Raw genomic sequence first — 25,343 nt, 5'->3', positions numbered from 1 at the left:
GACTACGACTCTCTGAACGAGGAAGATGTGGCGGGGAACAACCAGCTGGCATTTAACGTGGCGGAGCGAGAGTTTGGTGTCCAGCCGGTGACCACGGGAAAGGAGATGGCCGTGGAAGGAGACCCTGACAAACTGCTCATGGTCCTCTACCTCTCCAGGTTGCACGAGGCCTTGGGGAAGTCGCCGGTTCACAAATCTGGTTAGACCCCCCCCTGCTGCTCCTCTGACATTCCCGCTCTTAAAATAGACACGTGGGCAGCTCTGAATAAATGAGAAGCTGAACACAGTAGCTCTTACGGGAGGTTTGAACTTACTTTAGGCTTAGACAAAACCACTAGAGGTGCCCCATGCCGTATATCTTCTTGACTGATTCAGGAAGCAACAGAAGCAGGTGCTGCTTACATGGCAGAGCAGCAATTTAAATTAGCTTTGCGTCATAAATCGTTTGCAGCTGTGGCCTTTAGAGAGGTGTCAGGTTTACTGACACAGTGACGTCTATTTTCTAGTTCAGTTTTTGTCCTGATTCCACAAATTGATGTTTTGACATAATTCATCATGTTTTTATTTGACATTGTTGAAGGAATCGAAGCCAAGGAACTAGAGTGTAAGACCATTCATATTTTAATGACTGCGGTGCAGGAACTATTTTGTCTATTCAGTGGGATAGAGTTACATATTGTGCAACCCCAGTCAGTGGTCAGTGTCATGAGTGGAATGTGTGCTATGTCCGTCCGTAGAACCCATATCCAGTCCCAACACGGTAAGCCCTGCTGCTTTCAGCCACGCTAACAGCAGCCACAGTAATTTCATGTTTTCACGTAGCATGGACCTCTGTGTCACCCACGTGGAAATGATTGACTGGGAATTCCTCTCTTGGCAGAAAGGGGAGTGTGATTGCATAAGAGTTGGGAGGTTTTTTCAGCAGTTACGATAAGTGTATGGCGTTTTTTCAGCAGTTACGATAAGTGTATGGCGTTTTTTTTTCAGCAGTTACGATAAGTGTATGGAGTTTCATAACAGTCTAACTTCCTACCAATTGTTTGTTGCACCTCAACTACAATAAATGATAATTACAAACCATGGTTCAATCAGGATTGAATCCAAGTAGACGGCACTTAGTCTGAGGTGTTCATATCATTATTGTACAGTACCCGTTCGGATATATATTATTTTTTTGCGAAGTATGAATATATTCGTACTCTCCAGCTATGGGATGTTATGCTATGTATGTATATATTCGTACTCCATATATAAAGTGGTTGAGCCCTAGAGCAGCTTTTGACATTGGTCCGGTTGCTACGTCACCACCAACAATGGGATCTTACAGCTGCTCTCCATTTACCTTGGTTATACAAGCAGGATTTTCAAAGCTCCATAACTCGGAATCTAAGAGCGCTGTCCTTGGGTCATCCATCCAAAGTGCGGATGTCATTTGTGACTTTGTCACGCATCGCTCCTGACATGTAAACGTTTCTGGAGAAAGGTAAACGGTGTGCGGCGTGCGCTAATGCTAATGATAGTGCAGTGAGTGTGTGTGCAGGTGTCTACAGTGGGGAGGAAACTGATCCTCTTGAAGTGAAGGCAGGCGCTGGCACAAGTTAACTACATGTATGCTACCAGCTAGCAGCACAGAAATAATTAATACATGGGAATACATTAAATCTGATCTACTGTATCTTCCCTGGGTTTTAGGTTCAAGGGTGGCGGATGAGAACAGTGAGGATTATTCATCTAAATTGAACGACAACCAGCAGAGAAAGAGGATACCAAAGGTACAGTAAAAGTCTGTCATTTATTAATTCACCTCATTGTATCAATCTGCCTGGCTTTTCCTTTAATTTCCTTTATAGTCCTTTTCTGACCAAGGCCTCTCTATTCATCCACCAGTATTCATTATTCAACACTATTCACTCGGTCAACTCTTGTGATTAGATTAGGTAAAGCTAACAGTGAGATCAAGACTTCTTTTGTAATATCCACGTTATCTAATCCTTAACATTCTGTTGATGCTGATTGTTCAACTATACATGGATTATGATTAATAACAGGCAGGAGTTTATATGAATGGATGCGTGTTAATTTGTTTCGCTGTGGCACTGCAGGATGACAATCAACTGGAAGACAATGATTCTAACAAGAGACGACGAAGAGCAAACCATTACCTCAACGAGGTTAGATACACTTTGCATTGAAAAATGTTTTACATTGTGTAAAGGCTTTTCAATAGCATTGCAACATAAATACTGCATACTATAGCCTACTGTACCACTCTGTCTGATGTGTCACAGCAATTGTCATGTCCGAGTGCACCCCCTGTGGGTGAAGAGGGAGACCTGCGGGAGAACAAAGTGCGCTCCATGGCAACCCAGCTGCTGGCCAAGTTCGAAGAGAACTCCTCGACGACGGTGGCAGCGCTGCAGCGCAGCAAGGTGAGGCACGCAGACATCTGACACAGTATGAAGGAGAGAGAACTCAAGGTGAGGCACACAGACATCTGACACAGTATGAAGGAGAGAGAACTCAAGGTGAGGCACACAGACGTCTGACACAGTATGAAGGAGAGAGAACTCAAGGTGAGGCACACAGACATCTGACACAGTATGAAGGAGAGAGAACTCAAGGTGAGGCACGCAGACATCTGACACAGTATGAAGGAGAGAGAACTCAAGGTGAGGCACACAGACATCTGACACAATGTGAAGGAGAGAGAACTCAAGGTGAGGCACACAGACATCTGACACGGTATGAAGGAGAGAGAACTCAAGGTGAGGCACACAGACATCTGACACAATGTGAAGGAGAGAGAACTCAAGGTGAGGCACACAGACATCTGACACAATGTGAAGGAGAGAGAACTCAAGGTGAGGCACACAGACATCTGACACAATGTGAAGGAGAGAGAACTCAAGGTGAGGCACACAGACGTCTGACACAATGTGAAGGAGAGAGAACTCAAGGTGAGGCACACAGACATCTGACACAATGTGAAGGAGAGAGAACTCAAGGTGAGGCACACAGACATCTGACACAATGTGAAGGAGAGAGAACTCAAGGTGAGGCACACAGACATCTGACACAATGTGAAGGAGAGAGAACTCAAGGTGAGGCACACAGACATCTGACACAATGTGAAGGAGAGAGAACTCAAGGTGAGGCACACAGACATCTGACACAATGTGAAGGAGAGAGAACTCAAGGTGAGGCACACAGACATCTGACACAATATGAAGGAGAGAGAACTCCTCCACAGCAGCAGGGCTGTGGCAACACGGTGAGGTGCAGACATCTGCTATACACTGTCAGGACCCGTTGGTTCGTGGACACATTTTTATGGGTCCCTTTCTTATTTTGTTTCCTACATTTTGTTTTTAATTATTTAAAAAAAAAAAAGCATGAATTAAAACCAAATTCAATATGCGCCGCATAGTGAGCTTGTAGATCTACTATGTCTTCTTAAGTGAGGCGTTATTTTATAGTTCCACATTTCCTTTCTACAGTCCTTTTACTTTCAGCGTTAATTCTTTCCTATCCTTTTCCTGTTATCTTTTTGTTCTTCCGGTTATCAATCATTCCTGTTTCGGCCTGTCCTGTCTCTTCCTCTCCTCTTGTTTCCTTTCCTCCTTTTCACCAGTCTGATGAGGAGGACTCATCAGATCCAGCCCTTTCCCCTCCTTCCTCTCCCACCCCCGAGGAGGATGAGATAGAAAACCCTCGATTCGCTAAGCCCAAGGACCTCCCCTGCCCCCCTCCTCCAACTCCCTCACGCCCCAAGTGGCAGGTATGATGATCCCAGTTGAGATCCGTATGATCCCGGTTTGGCAGGTTATCATACATTATTCATATAGTTTATTTCACTATTACACTTGACCTCTTGTTCTTCAATCGGCTATCCTTCTTCTGTCCTCCTTTCCTCTCCTTGTTTTCCCTGTTTCTGTATTCTCAGCCTTCTATCTATCTTCGCCTGTTGGAAGATCCCAGTGCTGTGGCACAGTCGATCAGCCCTTGGTATTCCCCTGAGGTCGATCCTCCTTCAGAGACGTGTTACATCAGTTGCCCTTTGTCCTGCTACTCTAAAAGCCTTCTAAGCTCATCGCGCTCTCCGAGCCCTAATGCTGCGGAACAATACCACCCAAAATGCACCTCTCGTAACCTCACCTCCGTGAACAATTTGTCTGCCTCCTCACTGACGGGATCAGGATATGAGCGTCTGTCTGAGAAAGGGGAAGAAGCTGTCAGCCAGGTGAACTGGTGCCCTGTCTGTCTGTCTGTCTTGTCATATCATACTTATTATATTAATATGTAACGTGCACAATTCCCCAATCACTTATAGAACAAGCGCACAACACACATTTAAGAAAGCTCCTTATTTTGGTCTAAACTCTGTCACCTTAACCCATTCTGACCGGGCACCCATTTTGGTGTTGGCATCATGTCATGCTTTATCTATTGAAAAACAGCAGATCTACAAGCTCATAGCGCGCCACCGAGTGGCGCGCTACGAGCTTGTAGGTCTGCTGTTTTTGAAAAATCGAAGAACGACTGAGATTTTTTAAAATCTGATCTCAGGTCAGAATGGGTTAATCAGACCAGTGTGTGTCCAGTGGAAACCTCGTATGAATCTGATCTCAGGTCAGAATGGGTTAAAAGGTACATCTGATACATCTGTGGTAACATTTATAACTTGTGATTGGAGCCCTGTGGATGTTACATGCTTTAGGAATAAGATTGTGAAAACATACTAGCTATGTACTATGACTGCAGAAACATTCCTCTTGAGAAACTGATTTCAAGCTTGCTTTAAGACGATTTAATACACCATCGAGCCTTCTGTGCCATTTCTGCTTTAGCCAAGCTGCTTTCATAGACACTGAGAACTACTCGACACAGAAACTATTGTTTTAAATGTATCCAAGTGCCATAGGGTTTACAGTCATTATAATCTATGTTCTACACAGTGACGGATACTCATTTGCATCTAGGTAGGAAGCATTTTTAGGAAATACGACTGTTTGGACATGTCCCATTAATCTAAATATAGGATAGTCGTATATAGGATAATTATATCCATGATTTGGTGAAATTTCAAGGAAACTTTAATTGTTTCCGTTCCGTGGCTACATAATATCCCTTAAAATTAAGCCAGGGACTCGTGCATCTGGGTTTATAATTTTTTTATTAAGCTTCTTTCAAATTAAATAGAATTACAATTCAAAACAAAAGCCCCAAAGCATCATCATCCATGAAAACACTTTATCTGTATAGTCAGTTCATCTCTAGTGCATGAGAGGCTTGATAACCATGGAAACCGGAGGCACAGCTGCATCAAATGTGACATTTGTCACATGGCTATCTGGGAACCCATTGGCCAAACAAAGAAAAAACAGCGCCCTCCAGCAGTCTAATCTGGAGACTAGGGAATGTTCCTTAGATGCCAAGGTGCTACATGTCTTAACATTTAACTTTTCAATATGAACTGTAGTTCTCAAGCGAGGGTGAGAAGAATGCTTTCATTCATACATTTTCTGTAATTATTTAGTTTATTTGAGACATGAGATTGTATTTCTGTGAAGTAAGCCGTCCATTTCCAGTCCTTTTTCCATTCTGACTTCCCTTCCTTTTCATTCCTCTCCTTCCCTCCAGGGTAAACCCCAGCATTTGTCAGCTAAAGACTTCAGTAGGAGGAGTATAAAAGATAGAGCTGTACTCCTCTGCTCTATGTTCCCCGACTCTGACAACCCCTCTGTCCCTGCCCGACTCTCTCCTCTTCCTTGTCTCTCTACGACACCACAGCTGGTAAATCTTACCTGCTTTCCTTCCCTTCCAAGCCTTTGGCTTTTTGGGTGTGGTGTAAAGTGCGGGGCGTGTGCAGAGGCTATTAGCCCAGTGTTAATCCATGTACGTTGTACCATTAGTGATTAATTACCAGTCTGAGCACTTGGCAGTGGATAGAATGTTGTTTGAGGTTTTTTCCGTTGTTGTGTTACCAACTTGGTTGGTAGCACAACAATGTGCTAAACAGCTGGTGCTAATGATTTTGTTTATGAGCAACAGCTCTATTCCAAATCCTTCATTATATAAAGCAGCTTATGTAATTCATCATAGTCTAAAATGTGATGGGTTGTTTTGTTTATGAGCTACAGCTCCATTCCAAAACCTTCATTACATAAAGCTGCTTATGTAATGTAGTCTAAAATGTGATGGGTTGTTTTGAAAGATCCTGTGGTTAGCATTTATTGATTTTCAGATTTATTACAATGGATCTCATAAAACCCAGCCATTCACATACTGCAGTGAGGTAAACATTGTTAAATCAAGTTAGATGCCTTTGCTGTTGAGCAATCATTTAAGCACTGTAGTCTGCGCCGTTTACCCCCAATTAACACACCTAATCCCCCAGCCTCATTTCATTTGTTCCATTTCTCTCCTATTTCCATTCCTTTACTTTATTTCACCCTGTCTTCCAGGTCTAACTGTGCCCTTATATTTCTCTTCCTGTCTAGGCAGAACTATCCACCTCTCCCCCTCTCCCCTCTCCCTCCCCGTCTATCAGGGTTGGCCCTGTGATCCACTTTGTCCCGGAACCCTCGACCCACGCCTGTTTCTCTGCCTTCGTCCTTGACTCTCCTGAGCACAAAGACGAGGACCAGAAATCCTCCGCCACCCTCTCCTCTACTCTCTCCTCTGACTCTCACTGTGAGAAGGCACATCAAATCTCCACTCTTCTCCTTCCTTCTCCCCTGTGCAACAACAAAACCTCCCCTCGGCTCCATTCGTCTTTTTCTGAGGAGAGCAAGCACATTTCTTCTCCCTCCTCTGACTGTGAAAATGGACGCAGAAATGTTTCTTCTCTCCCTGATCCTCGGCGGACGGAAAAGGAACAGGGTCAGACATTATTCCCTCGCGTGTCTGCCTCCCCGACGTACAGGAACCTGCAAATTAAGGTGGAGGACTGTACTCGGGATGAGGCTCAGGTCAATTGTGAGAGAAAACAGGAGAAAGTCCTTGAAAAGACTCAAAAACAAATGAATGATGATGATGCACTTAAGAGTGAAATCAGCCACCAGAAGGTAAAACTTGCCACCTGAATGACATCATGAATTTGTTACAATTGCATGTTGGTTTGGTCAGTCGGCTAGCAGAAAGTATAATCCTATATAACTATGATTAATCATGTGCAGAATGTGATACTGTAGTTATCGCAGAATTGGCTGACCACAAATAAGTAGTAGCCTTATGTCATCATAGTTGTATGCGCTGATGTTACAATCCAGTGTAATGTGGTGATGTTACAATCCAGTGTAATGTGGTATGACTGCACAAAGGCAATTCTCTCCTCTCTTTTCAGTGCAATGGGAGCAGTGCTCTAGAAAGCCTATTAAGCTTAAAGTCTATTAAGCGCTCTGAAAGTTGTCCGACTGGAGCTTCGACGTACTGTAAAGAGGTACTAGTCCATGCCATAAGTCGCATGATGGTGTTGCACACCGAAAATAGTTAATTTATAACCTGTTGTGGATGCAATGCATTGAGCTTTTAGATCAGCTACTTTCAGCGTGTGACACCATCGTAAGACTACGAGAGGTTCATACATTAGGCTGAACACAGTTTAAGTCATTATTGCCATCTTCTTTTCCAACTGATTTTTCATGTCTTCATATGTTTTTTTCCTTCCTTCCTTCCTCTCACCTCTTTCGCCCTCTTTCCCCGCTGTTAACATTAGCGTACAGTTGGGAAGGTGGCATCTTTCATAGATGCTAGAGCTCAGAAACTGGCCATCCTTTATGAGACAGACCACAGGCCTAATGCAACGCCGGTAAGCTGCATGTTGGATGTTAAGGAGGTCCAACTGACCTGCATCCCCTCTGTGTGAGAAAAACATTATTATGAAATGCGGCATATCTTTTTAATGGGCTTTGATGAAGTGAAACTTCTATCTGTTATATAAGTTCTCTTATATCGCACACTTTCACCACCCAAAATTGAAAGGCTCAGATTATTAGGCTTTACAGACCAGGAACACCCATCATTTTATACACAATGCATACTATATCACTCTTACTTCTTGCTACTATCACCAGGAGACCCACCTGTTTGAACTGATTGGCTGTTTTCTTTGGGAAATAAGCATTTTCACTGCTTTTTAATGCTTCTTCACATCGGACTAAACCTACTCCTTTTACTCTGATATACTGGAGCATATACAGCATCGTAAGAGAACACCATTGGACACCATTAGCTGATGTGAAATAGTTGAAGCACCATACCGCCGTCAATACTTTCAATATCTACTAACGTGTACACATAAACAGACCATTGTTCCTTTTTATGGCAGTTTTTTATACATTTTGCCATTCATTTAAATGTTACTGAACCTAGCTGAATCGGTGTTGGCTGAATGTAATTGCATGGTTACGTCATTGGCTTTTGAATTTTGTTCATTAATAATGTACCGTAACTTCGGCCCGAAGGAACCACAAAGTTCACTGTGTTGAATTACCTTCCAGTAACTTAAACGTATTTGCAACCATAGCCATTGAATGAAATACAATGGCTTCCTCTGTGAAGTGCATACAATAACCTGTTCTTTGGTTTGGGGTCTTATTTTCCATCTCAAAATACAGTCCGTTAATCATGACGATTTACTATATGGGTCCTTTTTTAAATCTTCTGTTGCTTTTCTGGTTGCAACCGCTGGTCAGCCTGACACAGACTGACTTTACAGGTTCATCCTGACCTGCCAAGGACACATGTAGGCACAGACAGGTGTTTTTAACTTGCAGTAGGTCTTGGAAGGTATGAGGAAGGGCTGCGGCCTGAAACGTTACCACTTAAAACACGTAAAATAAATATTTAGGAGCAGAAAATGGTGTGTGGATTTTTAAAATGTCTTGATTTGTACTTTTATTTGATCCAGCACCCAGCCCATATAGGTGCATGGATGTTCGTGTTCTTTTTGGCTGTTTGTTCAGCCTCCTCTAGCACTTTATACTGGAACTCCCCCTGTCCTCGTCACCACTATAGCGTCTGTCCTCTGACGGTCTTCCTTCTCCTCCCTCCAGTGTGTGGTGCGTAAAGACCCCTCCTCGTCTGGACTGGGTGGGAGCGACATCTGCCACTTCTGCACCAAGCGTGTGTACGTGATGGAGAGGCTCAGTGCCGACGGCTACTTCTTCCACAGAGAGTGTTTCCGCTGCGACGTCTGCAAATGCACACTGCGTCTCGGGGGACACGCCTTCGACTCGCATCATGGTACGGGATTATGAGCCAATACATTTATCGATGTTAACCACAGTTTTGTACGTAGGACCTCTCTGACGTCATATTTTGTTATGCATTAACTTAAATTTGAGATTTCCATACCATACATTTTGAGCTCATTTTAACTTGAAAAATGAATAAAATATACATAGATTTTTCCATTTCCAGTTTTCCCCCAAAAGTATAGCAATATAACTAGCGATTGTTTAATGGATTAATCGATGGCAGCTGTGCTATTGTTTATATATATATTGTATAATTGTTTGATCTACTTTTCCCTGTTTATGTTCACAGGGAAGTTCTACTGCAAGCTGCATTATGCTCAGCGCAAACCTAGTCCTCAACTTGGCAAGTTCAGGAGAAGAACGGTAAGCTACACTGCAGCCATTACTACCCAGCAACAAGAACACTTCATATTTTAAGTTTAACACAGCATTCTTTTCATAGTAGTTTGTGCACAATACAAACTTTTCATGCACAATGATGCTCAAACATAATGCACCAAATAACAGCAATGTCAAATAGTTGATGAACGTGTCGCTAATGCTGCGTTCACATGGGCAGATGCAAAGATGCAGTCTAGCCAGCTACATGAAGCTACGAAGCAAATCCGTCGTTTGTAGCTGCTGCAAAAGCTACAACAGCTACAAATCCACAAAACGACTTCAGCTACAAAGATACAAAGCTACATATTGTACACTGTGTAGCTTTGCATCTTTGAATCTTTTGCATCTGCCAGTGTGAACGCAGCATTAGTGTTCACCCGTACTGTTGAAAGATTCAGAAATGTGGTTGGTTGTGAATCCGTTTTGACTAACTAACTTTTAACCACTTTCAACCTGGCATCCCTATTTTGGGCCTGTCATTTTAGGCAAATATTTTCAGAAATGTTATGTTTTAAACTCTATGATTTGATAGATGTACAAGCTCACAATGAGTTGCCAGCTTGTAGATTTGCTATTTGTGCCAGGTGATACCATAGCACGATTAAGTATTTTATCGGTCTATGTTGGAATAGTGGTTAAATCAATATCTTACTATGCATGCAACTCCTCTGCTTTAGGGTGACCAGATGGACGGCGGCGGTTACTTTCCGGAGGGCAGCCTGCAGATCCAGCCCCCAGCAGGTACCCTGGTTTCATTGCTTAGGCGAGGCCTGAGCTGGCCGAGGCGCGCTGTCCGCGCTGTGTGTGTGTGGCCACGACGGCTTTCGGGGAGTGTGTGTGAGTTTGTGGCGGCGGCGTGCGCCCACCTGCGGCGCCGCTCCGAGGACTATGAGTTCCTGTATGTGCTGATGAGCCTGGGGCTTCCTCTGCTCGGCATGATGCATGAGCTTCCAGGGCAGATATACCACGAGAGCCAGCTGGTCCAGCAGCAGCCCTCTGTTGCTCTCAGGTTCACCTAGAAAGAGAAGGGAACCAGATACCAGATAATGTAGTCTGTGGCCCCTTTTCCACCAAAATAACTTTTGGTTCTAGATTTGGTTCCGTTCTAGATTCTCGGAACCTTGGTGCTTTTACGGAACCGGTGGCCTTTTTTTGGTTCCACTTCCAAAAACCGTGAACCGATTCATTTTCAGTGGAAACACTCTGAACTGGTTCAATATTACGCAGGGATAAAGGAACCTAACCGGTTCAGCCCCAGTGGAAATGGGGCCTCAGTGAGTCAACTGGCTTATCTGGAGCCGATAAGTCTTGGTAATCTATACTATAATTTATTTTTTATTTACCATACCTTTTTGGTGGGTGTAATGGCCATGTTTATTTTTGTCCTAGTTAAAGGAGAATGTCATGCTAGAAGGCTTTCTTACCTTTAGTTGTAGTTGTTTGGTCTGCACCAAAGTGGTCCAGGTGTTATTTTTTGCAAAAACACATTATTGGCCATTTCCCCTACCCCACCATAAGCCCTCAACGGGGCGTTGGATTTTTTTTTGTATAAATCCTCTCTTCATAATGTCAACAGTACTGTATGTGTAGCGTCGCACTTTACTGCATAGTAACGCCATTGCCATGCTCCAGCCATAAAGCGTGAACTCTCGTCTATTGCGAGACTTCGCGACCTCCATCCACTTGCATGGAGCAAGAAGTCTCGTGATAGATGAGACTTCGCTTTACGACTGGAACACGGCAACAGCGTTACTATGGAGTAAAGTGTGACGCCAAACATTCTGTTGACATTATGAAGAGAGGTGATGGAAATAAGCAAAGAAATTAGCACTAAAACCCAACGCCCCAATCCCCATTGAGGGTAGAGGAAATGGCCAATAATGCGTTTAACACAAAGTAACACCTGGACCACTTTGGTGCGGACCTAACAACTAAAGGTAAGAACGCCTTCTAGCATCACATTCTCCTTTTAAGGTCTGTGGACCCGAAATGAAATGACTCTGCGGCAAGTCCTTTTTTTGCACTTGGGTGTAATGGTCAAAAAGCTAGATAATTACTTTACCATTATCATCTGCTTGAATTGTTTGCTCAATATGAGGGTCTCTTAGTGTGGTACCCTGCTGACGGTGCTGAGTGCAGCTTTTAACTTGTTTGAGTTTGTTCAGGCAAGTAGCCATCAAGATTCAGCAGACATGTTGACTTTGAGTGAGTCTGACGTCACTTCCATGACCCCTCTCCATTCCAAATCCCAACTGTATCAAACGACTAAATATCATAAACGACACTGATGAGGAACGACACTCATTTTTGGAACGGGGTTAAAAGATATCCATGGGATTGAGATAAACACAACTGTGACGCATGGGAGGGTCGGTCTGACGTCAGGGTCATCAACAGTCAGGCTTTGGATACGTTGATTTAATCAGGTCATAAAAATAAATCGCCATCTTTGGACCCGTTAGGAATAATATCCCCATTTGAAATCTATTCAGTTCTACTGAATCAAAGAAGCTTGTCTGGTACAAGTGAGCCATTTGGATTGACTATAATTTATATATGCATGGCATTTGATGGCAATAAAGGTTACCCTGAACCATGCCCATTGACTTCAATCATGAAAGGCATATGGATCTTGTTGGCTTTATTTTTTATATAGAAATGGGCCTCACAAAGTGATCATTGCTCATGAAGTCACTTGACTGTGTGTATTGCATGAACTGCACCTAAACCCCAGCTACCTGTATGCAATTCACCAGAGGAATATGCAGTGGAAATGCCGAAACAGTATTTTTCAGTGTAATTACAATAGATTTCTTTTTTTAAAACAAGATGTATAATTTTGTTTTTTTGCTACACTAAAGGTTATGATTTTATTCGGCAATGTGTTTATATTTGAAGACCGCTCGCTATAAGAATCGACAGACTATACTTTTTTATTTTATTTATTCTTTCTTTTGTTTTTACCATGATAAATGATGTCTTAACTTGAATATCAGCAGAATCGGCCAAAGAATGTATGTTCACGAACAAGTGAAAATATGTCCCACTCTTTTCAGCTTCAACACATTCTTAAACGTCTTATTTGTAGCTTGTAATGAACACCTTGATATTTGCAAATGTTCTACACTATGTTGCAAATGGTGACAATGCCTTAATCAGGTGAATGAACACTTGCTGAACATGTGGTAATCGACGGTGTTTATGTATTAAATATAACTTAAGGTATTTGAGGATGTTGAAGTCCTAATATATACCACTCGGGTGTTAATAGTGCAAGACCACTTTAGTAGACGTTTGGGTTGTGTTACCTTCCCATGATGTAACTCCAAATGTGGACAAGAAAAAAAAATTGCTCCAGTGATTAGAAATGTAATAATAAAAAATATGCTCCTCATTGACTTACATTGTACGCTGAAACGGCTCTCAAAGTCACTCTTTTAGTACGTAAACATACTCAAACTAAGTTGATTCAGACAATATAGCGCATCACCAAACCTTGTACTGTTCTGATCTGGATCCACGGATCCAGTCCAGGTTTTCTTCCTAAGAAAAAATAGGAAGAAACTTCCTTAGTGACTCAGTCAATGAGGAGCATATTTTGAATTATCAATTTCACTGGAGCAATATTTGATTTCTTGTCCACATTTGGAGTTGCATAATGGCAAGGTTATACACAACCCAAACCAATACCAAATTGGTCTTAAACATCCTATTACAGTATGCAGTTACGTACATACTCTTATTTATTGCAACTTTTCCCCCCTTGGGGAGCTCAGTATGATTATTTTTTTTAATCTTCCCATTCATCTTCCAACTTCCATTTGTTTCCATTCCATTTGCTTTTCTTCCATTTATTCCTTTTTTTCATCCCTCTTTTTTTCCTCCCATATTCACTTCATTTCGTTCAGTCTGTTTCAAGTTTCCAATGCTGCACTCTCTTATGATTGGCTGATTCCTGGCAGCAGGGAAGGTGACGATTGGCCTGCTTTTGGTAACGATGACCTCGTCATGTTGCATTTGCATTGGCTGCACAGTTCCACCTCCCTTCCACCTCATGCTGTAGCACATTTATCCCATCACTGAGAGGGCATGGCCTATCAGTGGCATGTGCATGTTTTAACTCGGCTAATTGTCATGCAGGGCAGGCTACAGTACGTTAGATGCATTTGGTGAGATTTTTAACACGGCGATTGGTTTGTCATTTTCGTCCCCAACACGCACGCTAACCCCACTAACTGTTACGCTGTGCTCCACCCTAACGCAAACGTAAATAAATATGATTGCCCCTTCGTTGCATTGGGCTTGCTAATGTATTTTTTATTCTGATGGGCAGCGCTCCCATTTTTCTCAGGCCCATCTGACAGTATCATTCATATCCACGTGTCTGTTGGTCTGTCTGTGGTTTCCGTCTCTTTCAGAAGGAGGCCTTGCCCCCTCAGAGCCCCTTTCCAGATCACTCTCATGCACCTCGTAGACTTTTCTCAGGAGATCATCGGTCTTTCCCTCCATTATGCCGTTATTGCCGTAGCTTTTTGCACACTGCCAGAGTATTATGTTTTGGCTGTACTGTATATTTTTATATATTAAGTAAGTCTTTAAATCGCCTGCCTATCTTGTCTTGTTTTCCCAAAGTGAAATAAACTATACATTTGCCTATAAATTACCTGCTTCTTCATTTGTTACAAATTAACTGCATTTGCCAGTTATTGCCTAGTATAGAATAGTCGTCCGGAACATTATCACAACCTAACTTCATCAATAACACTTAACAGAAACCACTTCCCAAAACGCAAATCCCATCTCTACCTATATGTGCTAAGTTGGACTAACATTGCCCACACCAATAGTTTACACCACAACTCTTGTTTACCTAACAATTTTTGTATGCATCCTGCCACCTCATACGAGGACTTGGACACAACAGCTTTTGGGGTTATCTATACCTTGGAATAGTTTATCCCCATATTATCCCCCAATGTATATTGCTGACTTCAACTTACGCCAAAAGGCCGTAACATGACCTCCAAAGCCAAATCTCAACTCGACTTGAGTCAGATTGTATTTCATCAAACCAAACTTGACACAAATCAAATCAAACTGAACTGTTTTTGAAGTGAATCGTGCACCAGTTTCTTCTGCCAGTCATCTGTTGGACACTGTTTGTGGGTCTCTTCTATCCTTGCCTCCTGATCTATTTCTCTATTTTCAGCATAATGTGGTAGAGACTACTTGAAGTGAGAGTGCCCTCAGCATTCACTTTGAGGCAGTAATATGTGTTGCACCTTTCTTGCCCTTAATTCAGTTAAATTGTGGACATACAGTAAGTGGAAGGATCCTGTCCACTGCCTTTAAACGCGATGAGCACACAGCCCTTTGCATGTCTATAGAAACTCATTCAGATACTCTCTTGTCAATTATTTGCAAGTGTACTTGAACCAAATGGAATTATCTGTGGAATGATACTGTACAATATTGGCTACGTTGTACTGTGAGTATTGAACCATGAATATAATTTATGTTTTGTCATCTTATGCACTACTTGTTTTCACATTGATGTGTATATTATTATGTGTGTATATTGAATGTAACACTGATTTAAATGGCATATATTTACATATACTGTATTTATATACATTTGCATTGTTATGTAAAGGGGATACCATACTACTGGACACTTTCTTTTCCTAAAAAAAGTGTCCTGTTTTGATTTTCAGTAGTAGCGACTAGCAAGGATGTCTTTGCTTGAATAAAAGTAATAAATAGCTGAGAGCATTTTAATTAAGAGTACAGTACAGAATATATGTAGGGTAGGGTACGACATTTATTTTTAAGGAGAACATGTATGCAACTCTTTTAGTTTGAGGAGCTAAATATTCCTTTTATTTAATTTGAATTTACGTAGATGCATGCTTAAATCTAGTTTTGCTTACAGGTGGAGAGATCAGATCGCATGCTATGGCAGGGAAAGTCGGGCTAGCCCAGAAACAAGTTCTACAGGTCGGTTTGGTACCACAGATGCCGGAGGAGGCTTTGAACCCATCCTGTGTGACAGAACCGACACCACAGGACCCAACAGGAGCCAATGGCCATGCCAAAGGTCAGTGCTTACGCTGTGTGTGACTCCCCTTCCTCCACTTATGTCAGGGAGAGCAGGGTGCGGCACACATAGCTGTTCTCCCACACTTAGCTGAATATTTGTTTTGGCATGTCTGCAGTGAATGTGCCTCTGCCCTGGACATTCCTACTGAGCAATAGCCGGCTATTAGACGTGCGTCTAAAAATGGGATAAAAAACGTGTGTTCAGTCCACACGTGCACGGCGTGCACGCACACACAGGCGCACACAGACAGACAGCTCCAGCCACTGCTACAATATATGCACATTAGTGACAGTGTGGTGCCCCCTCCTGTTTGGTTATAGATCCTAGCAGGATGATGACTAAAGATAATTTGCTAACCCTTCTTTATGATTCTCCACAATCGCCACCTGCAGATCACGTTAAGTTGGACAAAAACAGTCGATGGAAGAGGAAGATCCAAGCGAGTGAGTACCTCTTGCTTTGCTTCCGTGTTGCTTGTTTGTTCGTGTCTTGTCTGTCCTGGAACGTCACTCTGTCTGTGACTGGTTTTGTTCTACAGAGAACAGAATGTGGTTTTTAGTCACTTCTACTCTATTTCTTTCAGTAGAATATACGATTCTAACGTCTGTTCCCTACTATGCAGTACTGTCCCTAATGGGCTTTGATGGTGGAGGTGGCCTGCACTGGCCCTGCACTGGGGTTGCAGGCTTCATCTTATGAAGGTTCTGTGTATCAAATGTGTATAGTTTGCTAAATGTGTTTGCCCAAAAATAGGGAAACCAGGTTGAAAATTGTTGACGCAACACATTCAGGGGTTTACACAGCAGCACACAATGCAGATAACCACTATTGTCACCCAATGACCCATAAGTGGATCTGAGTGATATCCGTCTACAAGCTGATTAGAATATGGCATTAAAATATTGTATAAAGAAGGAGCCTTCATCTGGGGCCTTCCTTCAAAAGTGCCCATATTTACATTGTTAATTAAGTTATTTGCAAAGCTCCCAATGTTAGCCTGAAAATGTATTTTAACTAACTGGATTAAACGCATCCCTGCCTCCTGCTGCTTCACTAGATTTTAGTGTTCTCCCCACATGAGAGCTTATGTGCGGTATTTAAAGGCAATGAACGATCTTACCTAAAGCGCTGCGGGCTTTCGAACAAGGCTTCCTTCCGGCTCCTTCTGAAAGGTCAATGCCCTTTTAATTGGAAACCCTCTCTGAGCAGATTGACTGAATGTGGCTGAAGGCACGGTGAGCGTGGTCTGGCACTCTGTAGCATATTGGAGTACTACTTACTATGCCATCTAAACGCTCTGCGGGAGATTTGTCCCCTTTGTGTGTTGCATGCATTTATTATGGCAACGCATGCTTGTATGATTTATTGATTGGTTAGTTATGTTGTACTTATACGACATTTTTTTATGGAACAAACTGGATTGTGAAATGGGAGGTTTCTTATAATTTAATGTGTGTGTGTGTGTGTGTGTGTGTGTGTGTGTGTGTGTGTGTGTGTGTGTGTGTGTGTGTGTGTGTGTGTGTGTGTGAGAAAATATTTCTTGTCTCTTGTTGTAAAATATGTTTCTGGAAAATCCAGTTTTTAGGTTGGAGCTATGTATCTAAAGGCAATACATAAACCTGTTTCAATGCAGTGTGTAGAACACTAGAGGGCAGTAATGTTTTAATAAATATGTCACTCTTCCTAATGTGGATGTTATGTTAATGTTGCCTAGTTTTTGAGGGGCGCTAGCCCCTCCTATATAAAGGTTTAATGTTTGTCTTGTCTAGACAAACATTAAATGCCATTAACAATGAACAGAGTTTAATGTTTGTTTTGTCTGTCACTGAGCAAATCGGCATATGAAGTTATCTTATGATATCGTGATGATGTAAGATGATAAGGGTTGGTAAAGTGCACCTCACTTCACACAGGTGTGATTTTTTTTTATAGTGTTACCTAGTTTTTTGTGGGTATATTGGGTATATCCCTCGTCAGGAACTTTGAACGACGAACGTAGTTGTGTACTGTATCTTGTTTTGTATATCAACAACGACACCATTATCATACTCTGTCCTCTGTTGTGCAGCCTTTCCGCTGTTCTTCATGAAGAAGACGGAGACGGAGACCATCCCTGAAGTTAACTCAGAATTTGAAGACATCCAATCTGTACGTAGAATGTAGTCCACTCCAATGCTGCGTCGTTTACTCTGGCAGATACAAAAGATACAAAGCTACACAATATCTGTCTCTTTGCAGCTTTGTATCTGATGTTCCAGCTCAACTTATTTGTAGCTTTTGTAGCAGCTACAAATGTCGGATGTATATTTGTATCTTCATGTTGCTGGCTTCCTTTGAAAATTAATGGTAGAGTGTATCTTTGTAGCTGCCAGGATGAACACAGCATGAATGTATTGTTTACAATCAACTTGTTGCGAACGCAGTGAGCACTTACTATGAGACCTAGCAGATCATGTCTGTGTGTGTGTGTGTCTGTCTGTCCCGCTATCCAAATATGGAGTGTGTTGCATCAGCAATCACTCAGCTCCATATATGGGCACAAAAGGGGCCAGGTCCACTCAGCTCCATATATGGGCACAAAAGGGGCCAGGTCCACATATACAGTAACAGCGGGACAGACAGACAGACAGACAGACAGACATGATCTGCAGGGTCTCAGCTGCGTTCGCTTCCCGCGTTTGTGCGTCTTACTGGTACATCTCTTATTGAACAAACGGTATTACCGGTATAAATGGTTTGGGCGTTAAAGGCAATAAGAGTCAGAAGTTGTGGAGATTCTTTTACTTTTTATAATTCTTATTTGGTCGCACAATATCAATGGTACGTACAGTACATATTACTGAATTGTCTTTGTTTCAGGACTCTGGCATTTCCGAGGACATGAAATGTGAGAACCACTCCGTCCTTGTCGAAGACGTCCCAAAGAAACGCCTAACCATATCTGCCACCGAGAAAGAGAAGCTCCTTGACTGGAATCTGCCACTCACACCACAGGAGGAGGTAACCGGAATGCTTGGCTTAAAACACCCACACCCTCATTGTGTTTAAGGGGCACTAGTCCCTCTTATGTCCAGCTTTTAGGGTTTGTGTAAACACAAACATTGTGTAAACGCAAACGTTGAAGATGAAAGTGAGGACACAGATTGTGATTGGTCGGAATGAGATGTTGATGTATGATGATGTAGGATGATAAGAGTGCCCCTAACTTCTCATAAGGTTAGGTTTAACCGTTGAGGCATAGTTTACTGAGCTTATGTTTAGCAATACCAGGCTGAGCAGTTTTGCTCGCTGTACGCCCGGGGAGTGACAGTGTTTTCGGGCAAGCATTCTATAGTATCCCAGAAGGAGACTTGAGCACAGTTGCACACTGACAACAAAACCGCAAAACAAGACCAAGTTGGGATGACATTACTGACTTATATTGAACATTGATTGGCAAAGTACTTAATAGTGCTTTTCTGCCATCCTTTCATGAGCTCGCTTGTTCTACCATCTTACTAGAGCTGCCAACTCTCATGCATTGAGTGTGAGACATATGCAAATACCCGGGCCCTCACACACACTCATTTCTCATGCTGTGAAACCTCGAATCCAAAAACGTTCGACCTAATTAAATCTCCCTGGTGAGATAGCAGAGATATATGAGGCGGTAATAGTAGCCTACAGGTATAATGTCTGGTGATTTGCACATTCGTTAGTTTTTTTTTGTCAGCTTCCCAGATATCATGTTATAACGTTTTATACCCGTCACTAGAACTGAACTTCCACAGTCTCTAGCCTTTAGTCTATACCTCAGTATTCACCCTCAACATATTATGATTATTTTCAATCAAGCTGTTTATTTTATTAATCCAACATAACACTTAATTTTACGGCGATCGCATACAATCGGCAGACATCTAAACTTACCTTATCTTATGTTTACCCAGCAGTTAAACATTTCAACCTTTCATTGTTCCATATCTCACATGGCCAGAGTGATGTGCGAAGATGAGAGGAATGAATGATCTTGATAACGCTTTGCCCATCCTGTGATGTTTTATCAGGTCAAAGCAGAGACTGGGGCAGAGAAACCTCAGGCCAACTTGAGCCAAGATCAGGAGCCAACTCCAAGCCAAATCCCTGCCTCGTCCACCTCGACCTTACAGATCATCACCAGCTTTTTAAAGAGGTCATTTGGCACACCCAATCCCCCCCCCGCCAGCGCAGAAGTGGTAACCATGTAAGTATACAACATCGCCACACGTTTATTGTCGATTGGCAACCAGATTGAGTCAATTTGCAACCATTTCATGGCCTTTGGCAACCACCAAAAATATCCAGTATTTGAAGATGTATAATAAATAGAAACCTACAAAAACATTGTCATTTTATTTGGTTACCTCCATAAAGTTACTATTGCACTACATTACATTTGCACATTCGTGTGCATCATTACATTTCAGCCATTGTGTGGCCACTTCACACACTAAACTTATTCTCATCACATTTTGTAATATTGCTGACAAATGTTCTTCTTACCCTATAATGACCAGGAGAGCCAGACCTAACGGCCCCCCCAAACCGAGGCCCATGTCCGAGGGAGCGTTCAGCTTCAGCTCCCGGTTTGGCCCGGGGCTCATGGAGCAGTCCATGGAGGAGAAGCCCGCTCGGAGTCACACTCTGCTGGCCTCGGTGGGCACGGATCGCCGCGGGTCCGGCCAGGACCTGGCCTCCATACTGCAGCAGGTGTCGCTGGCGGGTCGGAGAGGCTCCGGGGGGGTGTTCTCTAGCAGCGAGGCCTGCCTGCCCCCTCGCAGGAGGGTCAACTTCTTCTCGTCCCTGCGGCTGAAGAAGAGGGAGTCGTCGGAACAAGAAGCAGAGGAGGAGGGTCAGAAGGAGATCAGGACCATCCTCACCAATATCAGAAACAAAGGTAGTAAAAACCCCTGTCAAACACTTGATGTTACACTGCATGTGCTACAAACGGAGAGGAAATAATAATTGGCCGTACGTTCAAATGCAACTTCACACAACCTTATTTGGACTAACTGTGAACTGTATCCCAATCCAGCCTCCAGTCAGCAGAGTCTGGATCTGCAGTCGTCCTCCAGTGAGGAGGAAGATGGGCATGATCCACCAACCAATCACAAGGTTAGGACAAATGGACAACATTCATGACAATGACAGGCACAGTTGCAGGGAGGCCTTTGTATTAAGTGTGTGTGTGTGTGTGTGTGTGTGTGTGCCTAGTCACAGGTATCTTCTCAGAGACAGAAGAGGAAGCAGGAGAAGACGGTAGCCCAGCAGGCCAAAACAGATCAACTCAAGAGGCTCCATAGAGCTCAGGTATCATTGTAGTTTTTTAACGATCCTTGTTGAGTTTGTTCAATTTGTAATGGGTCTGAATCCACCCGCTTTAATTAGTTTTAGACTAATCCTCAAACTCCATATCCTAGAAGGCCTGGGCCGTGGCTCAGCGGTCCAGGCACCCTGGCAGAGTACCGCGGGTTCGACTCCCGATCCTGATCCCGGTCTTAACTGCGTGTCACCCCCCAATCTCTCTCCCCCTTTTCCTGTCAGCCTACCACCCATCACTATATAAAAAATATACAAAATAAAGGCGAAAGCCACAAAAACAAACAAAATCCATCCTAGAACACAAATACCAACCCTATGAACTATGCCTGTGGGTTTTATAAATATTGAACCAATGAAAAGTATTAACATTGGATCCATTGGAACAGGTTATTTTCCTGAACAATGGGACGATATACTGGTGGAAATAAAGCGGCCTATACACTATGCTGTATGAATCATGTTGTGATTTTCACTGTCTAGACGATCCAGAGACAACTGGAGGAGGTCGGGGAGAAGCAGAGGGACCTCGAGGAGAGAGGAGTGGCTATAGAGAAGATGCTCAGAGGAGAAACGGGTACTGTACCCCACACACACACACACACACACCCCTACATGGGCAAATGCATGGCGAATTTGAGTGTATAACCGCGTTTGGTAAACCAGAGAGCATACTGCATGTTCCTTACTGGACCCTTTTTATCAGGCTGACTAGACTAGACGACCTGTTCTAGCCCTAGTGATTCCAAACACTTAAAGGACCACTTCACCACTTTTTCATGATCTAATGCCACTTTTTCCTACTCGGTCTGTTTGGGGCTGTGGGCAGTTCAGAGACCCCATAGATAATCCGTGGGGTATTGTGAGGACGAAGATGAGACATCAGACCCAACAATACGAATGAGCTTAAGGCCGCTATCGAAGCATCTGGCTTCCATCCAACACCTCAGCAGTGCCACAGGCTGATTTGCCTCCATGCCACGCTGCATTGATGAAGTCATTTGTGAAAAAAGATTCACGACCAAGTATTGAGTGCATAAAGTAACTTTAATTTTGAGAAGAATACATTTTTTGTATTATAAACAAAAGGCTTGAAATATTTCAGTTGATGTGTAATGAATCTGAAATATATGAAAGTTAAAATTTTCTTATTACATTATGGAAAATAGTGAACTGTATCACAATATTCAATTTCTTAGGCCCTGTATTCTTTAAAAATAAATCTGCCTAACGATGATGTCACTGGTGGAGCAGGTGGACGGGTTTCTGAACTGCTCACAGCCCTACTACTATGAGACACAGACCAAGTAGAAAATAACTGTGGTATTTTATCATGAACATTACTAAGGACCAATTATACGAAGATAGGTTGAAAGATGGTGACGTGGTCCTGACGCCGGGACAACGCTCCACACGTCCCAAACTCTTCTCCCTTCTGGCTCCAAAACTGTGGAATGCACTTCCCATTGCAGTCAGAACTGCAGCATCACTCCCAATCTTCCGCCGTAGTCTGAAAACCCACCTTTTCAGACTCCATCATGGCCCATAGCACTTACCCCACCCCCTCAGATAGCAATTCTAGTAGTCATAGCACGTCATAGTACATATGTGTAGCATAGTAGTATAGATGTATAGCTTATATGTATAGTTTCATTATAGATATTCCACTGTTACTTTCTTAGCTACGCATGTTTCATGATAAATGTCTTTATGTGATGTATTCCCATGCTTTTGTTCTTGCTTAATGTAAGTCGCTCTGGATTAAGAGCGTCTGCTAAATGCCTAAATTGTAAATTGTAAATTGTCCTTTAAGGAGTTTCGTCTCTTGTTATAGAATCTCTTTGTCTTCCCTACCTACTTTGTTTTCTCCATCGTTTTCTCCATCCATCACTGATGTATGTCTCTCTCTCTCTCTCTCTCTCTCTCTCTCTCTCTCTCCCCCCTCCCAACCATAATTCCTGTCTCCCAGATGAGTCCCAATCAGAAGATGACAATGAGGAGGCCCAGCTCTACCAGTCCTGGTTTAAATTGGTACTCCAGAAGAACAGACTCGCCCGCTATGAGTCTGAGCTTGTGATTTTGTAAGTAACGTTGCAAATACGTTTTGCAGCAGCAGTGATGATGATAATTGGAGAACCCGGCATATACTGTAATTGAAGGGTTTTAAATGTCGGTGACGTTTCTCCTGTTTTAGTGCACAAGAGCTGGAACTGGAAGACACACAGAGCCAGCTGCAGCAGGAGCTACGACGTAGAATGGCTGTAGAAGGTAGGAGATGAACACACAAAATACACACGCACACTTCTTTAAACAACCATTAAACGAAACGGCTGCAGTGGCTCAGGGTTAGAGTGACCACAAGGTTCCCAGTTCGAACCCGGGCTCCTCCAGAGTTCGAAGTGTCCTTGAGCAAGACTCTGAACCCCTAATTGCTCCCGATGTGCAGGTTGGTGCCTTGCATGGTTTCCTCCGGCATCGGTGTGTGAATGTGTGTGAATGGGTGAATGTAATGCACACTCTATGTAAAGATGTATGAATGTGTGTGTGTGAATGGGTGAATGTAATAGAATGTAACAGTCTATGTAAAGCGCCCTGGATAAAGGCACTATATAAAAATGCACCATTTACCAAAACGCATTGATATCTTAAATACTGTCGGATCATGTTTTTGTGCAAATAGTGATAGACGTGAGGATCACACCTGTGCCGATTTATATCCCATAGTCTTAGTTTCTCATATACAGATTATATACGTATATTTAATATACTCTTCCCGTCCCTGTGTCTTCAACACATTTTTGAGGGGGCATTAGTGTGGATTTTCGTCGTACACAAACATTAAATTCCCATTGACAATGAATGAAGAATTTAAGTCATATGTGGACAAGCAAATCGGTTATTTTTGTCCTACACCAAGGTCAAATCCCCATTGACAATGAATGGAGAATTCACGCCATATGTGTCTGAGCAAATGATGATGATGTACGATGGTAAGAGCGCCCCTCACTTCACACGGGTGTGATGTCTTTCTTATAATTTACCTGTCCCTTCCTTACCATCCTTCCAGACACAATAAAGAGCGCCTCAGAGCTTCAAGAGGAGCAGGAGATCCTGGCCAAGATCATGCAAACGGTGGAGAGAAGAGACACCCTGGTCTCTGAGTTAGACGAGCAGAGGTTGAAGGAGAGAGCCGAGGACCAGGACCTGGACAGCCTGGTGTTTGCCCGGGGCTATGAGTTCCACTGGGCCCAGGAGGGTGGCAGCTCCTGGGATCTGGTAGAAGCTTCAATCTAAGAGTTCCACTGGGCCCAGGAGGGAGGCAGCTCCTGGGATCTGGTAGAAGCTTCAATCTAAGAGTTCCACTGGGCCCAGGACTGGAGTAGGGCAACTCCTGGGATCTGGTAGATGCTGGTATCTGAGAGAGTGAGCGAGCGATGGATGTACACATTGAAGAGGGACACCACTGCGGCGATATGTTTGTCATTTGTTCTGTTGAAATGTACCGTGTGCGAGTGAGAAAGCAATGTGATAAAATCACAATTTTAAAAGACAGTGGTGAAAATGTCAGATTTCCCCTCCCAGGTAACGGGGAAGGGGTGACTTTTTAATGCAAAATGACAAATCTTGGGCCCTATGCGCCTATGTCGCCTTATACCTAAACCTTTTAGGCATGTTTTACCATTTTAAAACAGTGAAAATGGCTGATCTACATCGATACGTTGTGAGCCTGTATATTGGCTATTTTAACTTCTCTGTTTTTCAAAATAGTAAAAAATGCCTAAAATGTTTATGCATAAGGGGGTAAGGTAAGGTGGCGTGCAAGATAAGGCCCAAAGTCTGCACACTGGAGTAAAGGGCTCCCAGTCAAAGCTAAAGCAGTCTTCTTCGGAATGAGGCCACAAAACAAGTCAACACTGTTTACGTTTGTAAGTAAATTCTCAGTCTGTGACTAATATGGTTTCATTTAAACTGTTTGTTTTCATGTTTTTGATTTACTAATTACTAGGTTCTTGAACTATGGGATGCCCAAGTGTGACACTGATGGGTCTCCATATGTGGGTAGTTTCATCAGGCATCTTGGATCAAAGACAAACTTTAGTTCTCATTTAAAGGTCCCAGACTAAGAAGCCCGGGAAGTCATTTTTATTAATGTGAGAATGGACTAGTTATGAATGCAAAATATATAATATCTAATAAATTATATGTTCGGCATGTGTTTTACAAGTTGTGTATGTTTGGTTTTGCTGACAATGTTGCAAATGGAG

General features: G+C 42.9%; 1 protein-coding gene across 4 annotated transcripts in view; it reads left to right on the top strand.

Moving 5' to 3' along the window:
• The window catches only part of mical2b (microtubule associated monooxygenase, calponin and LIM domain containing 2b), a 57,961-nt gene extending 33,205 nt beyond the window's left edge, over positions 1–24,756 (top strand). Inside the window, exons 13-38 of one of the 4 annotated variants that reach the window (XM_080761839.1) lie at positions 1–199; positions 1,693–1,772; positions 2,103–2,171; positions 2,289–2,429; positions 3,632–3,778; positions 3,944–4,240; positions 5,641–5,793; positions 6,501–7,067; positions 7,346–7,441; positions 7,718–7,810; positions 9,057–9,246; positions 9,550–9,623; positions 10,319–10,382; positions 15,574–15,738; positions 16,134–16,184; positions 17,810–17,889; positions 18,601–18,741; positions 19,788–19,963; positions 20,277–20,656; positions 20,795–20,874; positions 20,974–21,069; positions 21,562–21,655; positions 23,048–23,159; positions 23,273–23,346; positions 24,146–24,337; positions 24,398–24,756. The exon at positions 1–199 is cut by the window's left edge and continues 1 nt beyond it. In XM_080761839.1, coding sequence (XP_080617965.1) covers positions 1–199; positions 1,693–1,772; positions 2,103–2,171; positions 2,289–2,429; positions 3,632–3,778; positions 3,944–4,240; positions 5,641–5,793; positions 6,501–7,067; positions 7,346–7,441; positions 7,718–7,810; positions 9,057–9,246; positions 9,550–9,623; positions 10,319–10,382; positions 15,574–15,738; positions 16,134–16,184; positions 17,810–17,889; positions 18,601–18,741; positions 19,788–19,963; positions 20,277–20,656; positions 20,795–20,874; positions 20,974–21,069; positions 21,562–21,655; positions 23,048–23,159; positions 23,273–23,346; positions 24,146–24,337; positions 24,398–24,432 — 3,846 coding nt within the window. In that variant the 3' untranslated portion in view covers positions 24,433–24,756. Of the gene's footprint in view, positions 200–1,692; positions 1,773–2,102; positions 2,172–2,288; positions 2,430–3,631; positions 3,779–3,943; positions 4,241–5,640; positions 5,794–6,500; positions 7,068–7,345; positions 7,442–7,717; positions 7,811–9,056; positions 9,247–9,549; positions 9,624–10,318; positions 10,383–14,059; positions 14,609–15,573; positions 15,739–16,133; positions 16,185–17,809; positions 17,890–18,600; positions 18,742–19,787; positions 19,964–20,276; positions 20,657–20,794; positions 20,875–20,973; positions 21,070–21,561; positions 21,656–23,047; positions 23,160–23,272; positions 23,347–24,145 lie in introns of those variants that run through there. The other 3 variants (XM_080761838.1, XM_080761840.1, XM_080761841.1) reach the window with 3 other exon arrangements.
• The last annotated feature ends 587 nt before the right edge of the window (positions 24,757–25,343 follow it).

Source organism: Protomyctophum bolini, assembly GCF_963924005.1.
Source record: "Protomyctophum bolini genome assembly, chromosome: 4".
Lineage (NCBI taxonomy): Eukaryota > Metazoa > Chordata > Actinopteri > Myctophiformes > Myctophidae > Protomyctophum > Protomyctophum bolini.
Note: the sequence above shows the minus strand (reverse complement) of the source record. Positions and strands in the feature narration are given on the sequence as shown.